Here is a 12,753-nt window from a genome sequence, read left to right on the forward strand (position 1 = left end):
TTTAAATCATTTAAAAAGCCAACATGTTTCGACCATAGAGGTCTACCTCAGAGCTGACAAACCTTTGTCTTATGGCCTCCCCTTTGTTAACTACAGCTAATGGTAGGCAGTCTCATGAATCAAAGAAAGAGAGGACAGGTGGAGTCTTCAACAAGGCTTATCAATTAACAATTAGGCCTCAACCAATCAACTACAGCCAATAAGAACCAGTCACATGAACCAGAGAAAGACAAGACAGGTGAAGCAAGCTGAGTCAGTCAGCCCCCCCCCCCCCCCCCCCCGATTGTGTTATAGTTTCTGACTAAGATATTGTGATGACATTTCAGAATACTCCATACTGTAGTACTGTACGGTGAATTTGGGAATTTTTAATTCATCAAAAGTCTACAAATAACAATGGCGCATCTCTTTATAAAAAAAACTGAAACTACTTACCTGTAAAGGTATTTAATCGATGCATCTTTGTTCTCATTGAACCAAGCTGTTTTGAAACCATCGTGCTGTGACTGCCTTGCTGTAACCCATGGCATTTTTTTCATGGCCGAGCTTTCACCAATTTTTTTTGTATTGTCTTTAACATTAAGTTGATCATGGAATTCTGTAAAACACTCCTGCTTGATAGTAAACTTCTGTTTATTCAGCCTCTGGTGGTTAGCAGCCTCCATATCGAGAAACATAAATAACAGCATCAACAGGCACAGCAGAGCGTTAACAAACAAACAAACATAAAATATACAATTAAGCAATGCAGTTTCATTATTTTCTTCCATATTTTCCAACTGTTTCAAGCAGACATCAGAAAGTGATTTTTTCACATGGCAGATTGTGCACATATAAAAATAGAAAATAAAATGCATCATCTGATCACTGCATGGCCAGTGTAGATAAGGAATATGGGCATATTGAAAGGCAAAAAAAAATCCTTTGAGCCAACACCAAGTACTGCATCAGACTGACATAAAAAGACTCATAACTTTGAAGACAGTGTGAGTTACACGCTCTTTAAAGGACGAGGCAGAACCAGCCTCAGCCCGATATCAACCACACATGAAGGCATGTAAGACAGCGGGATCCAGAGCAGCTTGGCGTCCCAGCCGGCGCTGTATCTGGTGCGAGGGTATGCAGAGGTCAGAGCGTGCTCCATGCAGTTGGTCACCTTGCTGAGGTCGGTGTCGCAGATAGCGTTCATGATCAAACGCTGGACCTTGATGTCTGAGAATGACAGTTCAACAAAAAGGAACTCAAAACATACATTTATTTTTACCTCATGTTCTAGGATAAACTGCATGCTAAATGATATTCATGGTCTTTGATAGTCACAAACAACCTTCATTTTGACACGGTCTTGCAACCTTAATAGTATGGGATTCCTAATGTACTTATTCTTTAAGAACACTATCTATTGTGAGACAGGATTTTGATAGATATTGATCTGATGCCTTTGTATGCAGACTAGCTTTTCGTCAGTAAATGCATTGTTGTTGTTTTTTAAATCTGGAACTATAAATAATGTTTCTTCTTGAGGGGCGGCTGTGGCTCAGCGGTAGTATCGGTTGTTTAGAGGTTCCATCCCTGGATTGTGCAGTCACATGACAGAGTGTCCTTGTTCAAGACACTGAACCCCATCAGTGTGTGAATGTCAGAAGACTAGAAGACTAGAAAAGAGCTATGCAAGCTCTAGTACATTTACCATTTTACAATGAACCAATCCTGAACAATTGCTTTTATTTTACAAGCACACAAGCCCATTGCATAGTGAAGTTTCATCTGTACTAAAATGTTTCCTGATTGAAAAAAATGTTTTAACCGTTTCTTTGGCTTCTCTGGGAAAAGAGATTGTGAAAGTGATCCAAATCAGACAAGAAAACAGAATCTTTAAGTCACATTTCAAGTAAACAAGAGAAATTATGCTCAGTTCAAATATAGATTCTACTCACATTTATCCAGGTACTTGTCTCCATAGCTGGCTTGCACCTCAGGGCTGAGCTGGTTCCAGAGGCGATGCAGCTCCCGCTCAAGGGGATCCAGGCTCGTCACCGCTGTCTTGAAAAACCCTGGCTCAATGATGCACACGTTGATTCCAAAGTAGTTTATATCTCTCCTGGAAACATAAATTCGATGTAGTGTGACACCTATATTATTTTTTTAAATCAACAATGGAGCTTAAAACACATGTATTACCAGTTTTCCTACCATCTAAATGTTGCTGGTAGGATTTTCCCCCAGTTCAACAAAAAGAGATATTACTCAGGTGCTTGCGTCCCTGTGCTCCCTTCCTGTCCATTTTTGCATTGGTTGAAAAATAGTATTGTTGCCTGTAATGTAACTTTTAGTGTAGTGTAACCTTTTCTGACTTAAACTTCACACAAGGCTCAAGGCAAACCAACCAACCATATAATCACTGATGTAAACCTCTCTGTATGGAACCTTCCAGATGAGATTGAATGGAATTTAGTTTTGTAATATGCCCTTTTTATGTGATATGTGATATGCTCTCTGTGGGGTTCGTGTTGTTTTTGGGTTATTAGTTTTACTGCTTTTAATTTTTTGTATTGCAAAAATTGTAAAATTCCAACCCAGGGACCAGGGACAATTAGCCATACAGCTAACTCTGACCCAACAGTTGTGTTGTACTTGGCCTCTGTCAAATAAACTAATGAAGTACATCAAAGATCAAGTAACTACCTATAAGACTTGCGTCCTTCTAAGGTGGGATGGTAAAGGTTTACTGTTTGTTCCAAAACCCAACTGTTCAGTCTTATGGGGATTTAGCAACTCTGGCTCCCAAACTCTGCGCCACCCTACCTGCTGAAATCTGATTCATGAGATTTTATGCATGCTCTTAAATCTTTTCTTCAAACATTCTAAAAGCTTCTATGTTTGTGTGACTATTTTTAGAATCATTTTAAAGGGATGGCCAAAGTAATAAAGGCTAGCATTATTAAATAATGCGATGTTGAAGACTCTGTGTAAGTCTTACCTAAGGCAGTCAGAGAAAGACTCCACTGCAAACTTAGAGATGCAGTATCCGCCCCCGTTTGCAGCCACCCTCCCAAGCACTGAGGCCACATTCACAATACGTCCGCGAGCCTTTTTGATGAGCGGCAGGAAGATCATCGTCATGGCAATCACTCCGTTCATGTTGACTTTCAGTGTGCTGTGGAAATCCTCCACTTTCATCCACTCTGAAGGGCCCATGGGTAATGCACGTCCAGCATTGTTCACAATACCCCAAAGTCCTAAAAGGAAATAAAGACAAAGGGTGGAAGAACATTTTTGTTGTTAGAGAATTTCCTTGTTAAATAAGAGATTAAATAATCAAACGTAATCATCTCTCACCCTTTTCGCCGACCTCCTTCTTGGTCCACTCCATGGCTTTCTCGATGCTGTCCTGATTGGTCACATCCAGCAGAACGGTCTTTAAATGAGGCCCCGCCACCCTCTTCAGGTCATCAGCTCCCTTTTCTGTGAGGCAGCCGGCAAGCACTTTGAAACCTTTGCGATCCAGCTTCTTACAAAGCAGATTTCCAAACCCGGAGTCGCAGCCGGTTACAAAGACGTACTTTTCAGAGATTTTGTCGATCTCAATGCTGTCTCTGTAGAGCCAAATGACAATCCACAACACCACGAAGGTACCACTGATGTACAACCAGGCATTTTCCCTAAAAAGAGAACAGACAGGAACATTTGGAGATTAAATGGTGAGATTACAGCAGACAAATCATTCACAAAAAATGTGGTGGGGCGTATGAATTTCTTACCCTAAAAGGTCGTAGACAACCTGCATATCCATGCTGCTTCGAGGATTAGAGTTTGGTTTTGATCACCTGGAGGACTTGATGAAAAAACTCCACAATGAGGGTCTGTGAGAAGATCCTACATTAGAAAACTAATGTGTTTCGGGATTGGAAAGTAGAGTAGAAATACTGTACACAGACTTATTTCAGGAATCCTGATAAGCAAAGCCCTTCTCAATTTAAAAAAAATAGTTTTCCCTGAGTCATTGTCCTCTGTCAGCAATGGGACACAATGAGTTTGTTCGTGAAGGACCTGGAACAGAGGTGGCTGTATTACAACACTGCTGAGGGCACATGAGAAATCTTTGGATAATACTCTTATGGAAGAAAGAACGGCATCTGACCCCCAAGGGAGGGAGGGGTGCATTGTGCATAAATTTAATGCCTGTGACTGAGCTGCTTAAGCTGCTCATTGCTCAAAACCAATTAGTTTTCCAGCTTATTAGGGAGAGAAAACAAAAAGGAAAGATACAAAGGATAATAATAACATCCATGATATTAAATTGCTTGCAGACTTCAGTCAGATACAGCACCCTTACTTATGCTGCTGGGATGAGAACATTAAGACTGAAAGATCCTGTAGAATTACAACTCAGGTCAAGATAATTTAATTTAGTTTCAAAGCACTATTCTGCTAAATTCTGAAGGAAAACATCAGAATAATTGAAATATTCAATAAATAGTCCAAATAATTTAATAAGGTACAGAATATCAAACTAAGTTTTTACCCATATTTATTCTAGGGCTGTCAGCATTAACTAGTTAATTAATGCATTAATTTTCCTTAAAACACAATCAGTTGCATGCTTTTTTGTCCGTTTAGGCGCACCGTGGATAAGCCTGCAGTTTCTCCCTGTAGTCACAGTGATGGAAAAGAACTACACTGCTGCAAGTCACATTTCACTTTAAAAAACTCTTAGACAGCTCAGCTGAAGAGTCCCCCCCCAAGAGCTGAATGTCCCCCTTATGACATCAAACACTTTTTTACTGTTCCTATGAGCTGTTTTACTTTAGTTATAGATCCGTAACCAGTTCCTCTTCCTGTGGTTAAGTTAATGTCATAACCTTCCATCTACTAGTGGGTCCTTACTTAATTTCAAAATAAAAGCAGGGTTGAGTTTAAACAGAAAGTAAAGTACTCTCAGACAGTACAAAAATTCAAAATAAAAGCCTCACAATTTTTATTTTTTAATGCAAAATTATAGAGCTTCAAACATGCAATTTAAAATGTGATTAATTGCAATCAACAATAAAAAATTTGTGATTAATCGCAATTTAACATTTTAATTGTTGACAGCCCTAATTTATACTAACTCTTTAATGAATTAAATTGCCCACAGATGTATTTGAAACAGAAAAGTAGACCAACACAAGTATAACAAGGTAAATCAGTTAGAAAGACAATCAAACATGCATGAAAGACAGAGTATTTAAACATAAATGAATAGGTATGGAGATCTTAACTCAAAGAAAAATTCATCCTACCTTTTCCTCTTTTTTTTTTCTTATAGAAGTGATCAATCTCCAGAAGTTTTTGGTCCTCTTCCCTTTCCCTCTCTAGTTATTCCTCTGTGTTAACTCAGAGGGAATGGTCAGAGAGAGGCTTTATCCCTGCAGTTTATCCCTTAAGACAAGTCGGCAATTGGTAATCCCCAATCCGTAACCACTTGTTTTTTTAAACATGTGTATGCGTTTGAGAAGTGAAAAGAGGTGGGAATTATGAACAGAAAAAAAACAGAGAATTTTCTGTACACAATGTCAGCTTAGATTTCAAAGAGCTATTTTTAGAAACTCCAAATTCTCACGTGTTATATACTTTCATATTACATCAGGGTCTTTAATTATTGGACTAGAAACTTCGTCCATTCATTTTCAGAACCTGGTGGTTCCCAGAGTGAACAGGCATAATACATGCTTTATGTTGTAAGACTGTTAAAAAAGTAACCTCACATGTTGAGGCTTTGTTCCAGTACTTATAAAACGTATGTGAATGTATGTAATCTCAAAGGCTCAGGCAGTTTACTTACTTATATTAGCTCTCAAAGCATTAACACTATATACAGTATACGGTATGCTATACAACAGCATACTATGCACCTGTATGTATATACTGCTGTTCCATTTCTTTATAATAGTCTGCTCATACTGCAGTCATGTTGACAGTAAACAAGAAGCGACACTTCCACAATTTCCCAGTTTGGGATAAATAAAGTAATTCTATTCTATTCCCTTTATTGTGGCTCATCCATGTTTTACTACAACAAAAGGGAACATATTTTGTATCAACATGACTTGCTCCACAGTTAACTTTATTGTATTTGAACGATCTCAATCCTGTCAAAAGATTGTACTGATTGATTGATAGATATATTTATCTCCAGTGATATTATGAGGCTCGAGAACGACGAAGTAAACAGAGCATACTCCTATATCCACTATATTTGAGGTGCACATGGAAGGATCAGGTGTGTCATTGATTTTTACTTCCTAATAGTGCACAGTGAATTGGCCGCGTAATTGGTTACCAAATACACGTTCCTTCACATGAGAGACCTCAGTAGCCTCGTGCAACGTGACATAACTTCCCCTCACGTCACACATTCTCTGAATCGTCCAATTACTTCAGCCGAGCAAATATTTATCCAGTTGCGGTATTTAGTAGCTTTGTTGCAAAATTGTATCCCCTAATTAAGACCTGTAGAGGTCCAACTGTATAAGTCAGGGCACTCATTAACCAGATGCAAATCATGAGCAAGATATAGTCTAGAAATAAAGTTTTGTATGAGAAGTGCAGTTCTTCAAGTCAGGACTCTGAGTTTATGTGGTTAAGTTTAGCATTTAATTTATGCCTTGAGAAACTATTTTTCTTTTAAATTACATGTCCTTGATATTCTTCTTAATTTATTTAGTAAATCTTCTGTAGTGAGCCTTTATGTATTACATATTTACATTTTATAAAAACAAATAAGTCACAGATTTAATATTTTTTGACCCTATCTCATCAGAAAAAAATAAAACACTTGTGATTTTTCCACACTTTATTTTAAATCATGTTCCAACACGTAACTTAAGGTCAACCAAATGTAAAGTGAAATTGTCTTACAAAAACAGTTCAGTCCCCACTCTACATATAACATAATATATAAACATAGACATATCAGGTACCAAGTGAGTAGAAGAAGTCTTTGTCTTCGGCCCCTTAAGCCTACAACAAGCATGTGAGCTAGGTTTTACATGTGATGTCTTCAGATATAAACGGCACCAGACTTCAGACATGTCTCTGAATAAAAGTAACCTTCAGCATTCGCCCAATCAAGAAGGTATACAGACAAACAAAATCAACAGGATTTCAGGTTTTTTTCCAGTGTGTTTTCCTGTCTGCATCCCACCGTGTAGTTTATGAGGCTGCTGTCTGAAGTTGACCCTTGTGTACATACTCCAGAGCTGTGGCGATGGTCCTCATGTCCATCTCGATACTGCGGGCCCAGTTCTCCACATCGCCGATTTCCTTTCAAAATAGAGTACCAGAAACAGAATTAAACCAACTCTGTGTACTTCTACAAATGTGACCTGTCATCAGGACCAGCATATAGCAAGTTTTTACTACTTTAAGGTATTCTTTCACCCTGGTTCTCCCTGTGAAGATGACATACGATGGATAATAGTAGAGGGACAGGAGGCTCTTTATGAATTTTACCACCTGTCAAATCTGCTCAGATCCTGGACCTGTGTCATTGCCCTTTAATAAAACTAATGTGATTACTAGTATATCTGATAGGTCCAGATTCCATTTTGATGGTTAAGGAGTCATTCCAATGATAAAACATTTTAAGATACAATTTGTAAATTAGGACTATAAAAACAGCAAATGAGATGTAAGAGGGTTAGTGCTAAACTCAATCATAAACACATGACATTCAATTTGCTTAAATGTTGGCAAGTGCGGCTATGAGGTCTACAATAACATGGATCTCATATTTATTATAAAATCAGACTTTCCACATCACAATACAGACATATTAAAGAGCCTGTGAGGAGGTTTTAGATGATAATGAAACAGACATAATTTAATATTGACGCCTCATCATGAGCTTAAAAAGCTAACGAGATCATCAGCATAAATAAGGATCAACTCTGAATTGCTATTATAAATGCCTGAAATCACTGCAGGGGGGTAGGTGTTAGATAAAGTGGTTCACAGAAAGCTAGAGCTTTTTTAATTTGAATATTTTTCTCATCAGAGATTCTTGATGAGGGACAAATTTGACTGTTAAAAGAACGCAGGATGAGATTTTTTTAGTTAACCCTACCAACACATGTAGAGGACAAAATCAGCAAAGAAACTAGATTAATTCATTTGTGCACAGGGGGCATCAAAACAGACACAAACAGAAAGTTACCCACAATAGCTTTAATCATAATAATAATAATAATAATAAAAATAAAGGATGAAATTATAAAGTGCTTTCAATCAAAGTGCTGTAAACATATATTTTAAGTATAAAAAATGACTGACTAAAAATCTAGAATAGAAACTATATAAAAACATTTAAAAACACACCCAACACTCTGACAGGACATGTTAAAACAACCACAGGACTCATACAAAAGAGGAAACAAGTGGGTCTTTGCTTAATAAAACCTCAACATCACATGCTTGTCTAATGTCTAGAGGTAGACTGTTCCATTATGTCGGTGCCCTGAATGAAAGGGACACTCAAAAGACCCCTAGGAGCCCAGTGCCTGTGCAGGTATATATGGGTTCATCATGTCAGTCCAGTACAACGGTGAACTGCCATTAACTATTCTAATAGTTAGCAGACAGTCTGCTCTAAGGTGACAAGGTAGCCAATGAGGAGAGGCCGTCACCAGAGTATTATGCTCACATTTACATGACCCGGTCAAAACATCAGGTTCTGCATTCTGTACCGTCTGCAGACCTTGAAAACTCTTCTTTGGCAAACCTGACAGATGGACATTACAATAATCCAATCTAGATGACACAAAGGCAAAGATAAGTTCATCAGTGTCCTTAAATGACAGGATTGTCCTAATCCGTGAAATGTTTCTAAGGTAAAATAAGGCGACTCGTGTCACCTCCCGTCACATGTGAACCAAACGAAAAGCACAACACGATGTCACAGCAATAATGGGATAAGTTGCAAGAAGCTTAATGACAACCAGCCCCCAACAGCAGCTGAACAGGCCCCTTGGCTAACTCACTTCCTTAGCTTTTTGATTTGACAGCTGTAGGCTCAAAACATATTACCAAGTGAACATCACATATAAGCCAAATACAGGACAAAAAGCCCCTTTTAAGGTATTTGTATGTTGGATATACATTGTATCTTACCTTTAGGGCCTGATTGAAACCCTCCACCATACTGATCCACTGTGCAGTTTGTTTGGAGAATTGGCTCGCCTGCACTTGGAGAGTCTTCACCTCATGGTCCAGTTTACGCTGATTTACATACGCCTGGGCAACTCTAAACATAAGGGACAAACAATTAAAAGCAGTTATACAGTTACCCCATTAAATGAAAACAGAGTATTATGTATTGATGTCAACTCATGCATGATAGAATAGTTTTTTTATGTCCCAGTTTGAGTCCTACATTTCTCTGAAACATACTTTTGTGTAATATATTCACATTATGCAAGACATTTTTTTTGCATCCTATTTTTGTTCTTATAGCTGATTGTTTTGGTTTTTATCACAGCATTCACTGAGTTTATATTGCGTATTTCGAGTTTTGAAAGTCCTGTTAGACAATGTGCTGTTTTAGCCCTGCCATGAATGGACTTATTTGTTTGTAGGCTTGAAATAAACGTTGGTGGGAAACCCGGATGTGTTAGCTTACATCTCCAGCCTGTAAGGAAACACAGTAACTAAGGAATCTAAACACTTCCTGCAGTGTAGTGTTTATCTGACAATGACCTGATGGAATATGTTTCTAATGCAGAAACATAATTTGTACATAGGCCTTGTAGCAGAAGATGGATTATGGTAAAAATAATTTTCCATAAACTCTGCAAAATGTCACATTACCTATTATCATAGACAATACTTTAATCACAAAATACTTGATGACTGACTTGTAAAATGTCTGAAAAAATACTTAACATTTTTGACACCTGTAGCTTAAGATAACAGGCCATTTGATGGATCACAATTTGTCTGAGGTCTTGTCATCTCAAGCTTTAAATACTCAAAAAGATTTCCGTTCTGTTTTCTGATGTTTTAAACACCATTTTATAAATCAGGGAAATAATTTGTAGATTCATCAATAGTCAATATATTCATTATTTGCAGGCCTTAATCACCACGGATAAAAGCTACTTGTATGATTCGTCTCTCAGCTGGTGTACGGCTACACTGAAACTAAATGAGTAAACTTGTGAGTCAGTCATTTTAGATTTGAGAGGAAAAGTTTGAAGGATTCTGATGTGAGTGTCTTCAACTCGCACATAGCTTTCTAATTGAGGATACCCCGATGTCTATCAATCAATCAAACTTTACTTATACAGCACCTTTCAGACAAATTAAATTGCAGTTCAAAGTGCTAAACAGGAGTGCAGAAAAGTTATTGACAAAAACGTAGTTTATAAAATCATTGAGAGACTAATGCACACCAATAAGAATTAAAAAATATGTATAAAAAAAGAAAAAAATTAAAAGCATAAAAGCAACAAGATATTAGAATAAACACATAAGAGAAAAATATTTAAAATTGTAGTAGGATAAAAAAAAAAAAAGACAATTCAGTAATGTTAAGATTTGAATTGATATAAAGCAGTATATAAAAGCAGAATATGTGTACCCAACATTGAGGTGGTCGACCAGGGCTTCTGTCAGGCAGGTAGCTGCTGTAATAGCTTCACGCCTGCGTCTCTCTGTGAACATAAATAAAACACATCGACACCGTAGACTTAAACATTTTGGCACAGATAAAGAAAAATCACCAAATTGATATGAAAAAGCGAGGCCAAAACAACATTCTCATCCAGCTTTGTTTTTAGCATCTGTTAGCACGTAAGCTAAGCAGGCAGGTCTCTCTCACCCTGCTGCTCCTTCCGGTCACTCTGCTTCGCCTGGTGCTCCTTCAGTAGACGAGACAACATCTTAGGTGGCCTATGAGGTTTTATTCACACGCAAATAAACCTTTTTGTTGAAGCTATCTCAACAACATGGCTATTATCCGCGAGGCAGTCGGAGAAGCGAACAGGTGACTAGTGTGTCACGAGACCGAGCTCGAGAGCGAACAGGAGTGGGCGTGTCCAAAATGGCGATTCTTCATTTATCATCAGTTTAACATTTTAATGACAGCGTTGTGAATGAACACAAAGTGGGATACTCTGGTCAGCTTGTGGGGTGCGTGGTTCACACACTGCTTAAAGACACCGGAGTGCAGCTTTTTATTAGATCATTTATTTGGGATATTTGTTTAATGGTGATGTCAGTGTCAATTTCAACGTATTTCCGTCTGAGCCTTCAAAATAAAAGCCGATACTGTCACCACCACGTCTGTTGAATTACATCTCCATCACATTAATTTTGATTATGCCATGGGTAAAATTATGATATGTCATTAAAACAAGGATTTTGCGTCTCTTTTGGACATTTCTTTAAATAAAAAAGATCAAACTGAACAGAAAGTATTCTTATATGTCTCCTCTGTGTGATAGATGTCAAACAACAGCTGGCAGACTGACACACCTTTTATGGCTCTATCCTGCTTTGCACGATTTCTGATTAAAGATATCTGACATGTTTTCTTGAGTCCTCAGGAAAGTCTCTGAACCTGACCTTTAATTTGCATCTTTTTGCTCTAAAAGAATAAACCAGCCCTCCCTGCTTTCAGAAATGGCTCAATGAAGGTTTCTTATAGCCCAAATGGATTGGATATGGTTTCTGATGTCTGAATTGAACACTACATGTTTGAAGGACTCTGGTTCATTTTTGGACTATTTGAAAGAAAAGACAACTGCAAAGGTTTAATGTGTCTGAGATATTGACATAATTTGTGATGTCTGGCAGTTTAGATTTTTGGTCTATTTTCAAACTTTTATTCTTTTTTTTTTCTTCCAATCTTTTGTGCATGCCTGTTTGTTTTAATGTTAATTAACTTCTTTGTTTAGCCTTCTCTTTCAAAATCTTGAAAAACTTACTCAGCATGAACAGATACTATTTATATATATGAACATGTTTTTCTTATCTTAAAAAAAAAGGTAGTAGATTATATGTTTATGTACATTTCTTGTATAAGTCTATTTTTTAATTGCACAGTTTAAGTTTGTTTCATCTAGGGGTTTCGGGTTAATATATATGTATGGGGGGGGGGGGGGGGGGTTGGTTTTATGGTTAATTTGTAACAAATGTTTCATGTTATGTACGTCTTTGTAACCTGCTACTGGATGCTTTGAATTTCCCTCGGGATCAATAAAGTATCTATCTATCTATCTATCTATCTACCTATCTACCTACCTACCTACCTACCCATCCATCCATCTATCTACCTATCTATCTATCTATCTACCTACCTATCTATCTATCTACCTACCTACCTATCTACCTACTTACCTACCTACCTATCTATCTACCTACCTACCTACCTACCTATCTACCTACTTACCTACCTACCTATCTATCTACCTACCTACCTACCTACCTATCTACCTACTTACCTACCTACCTATCTATCTATCTATCTACCTACCTACCTACCCATCCATCCATCCATCTATCTATCTATCTATCTATAGTTCAGGATTTTCTCTCACACTAATACAAGTAAGGAACTTGGATTGTGCAGAGAATAATGCCATATTATGTAATTCTTCTACTTGTGTTTTATTAGAGCCCCATCATTTGATTTATCTTATCTGGTTATAGAGTAGGTCTATATACGTTTAGTGCAAAATTGATTACTCAAGATTGAAGGGTTTGTTGTCTTCC

General features: G+C 37.6%; 2 protein-coding genes across 5 annotated transcripts; both read right to left on the reverse strand.

The window, feature by feature from the left end:
* Positions 1-615: 615 nt before the first annotated feature.
* rdh5 (retinol dehydrogenase 5 (11-cis/9-cis)) lies at positions 616-5,604 on the reverse strand. Of its 4 annotated transcripts, none has more exons than XM_029276538.2 (6): positions 5,283-5,604; positions 3,762-3,835; positions 3,340-3,662; positions 2,981-3,239; positions 1,938-2,101; positions 616-1,212 (listed from the first exon to the last, which is right to left on the reverse strand). In XM_029276538.2, exons 2-6 carry the CDS (start codon positions 3,791-3,793, stop codon positions 992-994), a joined length of 999 nt encoding a protein of 332 aa, XP_029132371.1. In that variant the 5' UTR covers positions 3,794-3,835; positions 5,283-5,604; the 3' UTR covers positions 616-991. The 4 variants fall into 4 exon arrangements, with proteins under 4 accessions (XP_029132371.1, XP_065810720.1, XP_065810722.1 ...); XM_065954648.1 differs by having other exon boundaries at positions 3,762-3,863; positions 5,283-5,603; XM_065954650.1 differs by having other exon boundaries at positions 3,762-3,876; positions 5,283-5,603.
* A 1,213-nt stretch (positions 5,605-6,817) lies between these two features.
* On the reverse strand, positions 6,818-11,061 carry bloc1s1 (biogenesis of lysosomal organelles complex-1, subunit 1). The gene is made up of 4 exons (XM_020629336.3): positions 10,859-11,061; positions 10,619-10,691; positions 9,151-9,283; positions 6,818-7,305 (listed from the first exon to the last, which is right to left on the reverse strand). Exons 1-4 carry the CDS (start codon positions 10,917-10,919, stop codon positions 7,195-7,197), a joined length of 378 nt encoding a protein of 125 aa, XP_020484992.1. The 5' UTR covers positions 10,920-11,061; the 3' UTR covers positions 6,818-7,194.
* Positions 11,062-12,753: the final 1,692 nt, after the last annotated feature.

This window comes from Labrus bergylta, chromosome 5, assembly GCF_963930695.1.
Source record: "Labrus bergylta chromosome 5, fLabBer1.1, whole genome shotgun sequence".
NCBI lineage: Eukaryota > Metazoa > Chordata > Actinopteri > Labriformes > Labridae > Labrus > Labrus bergylta.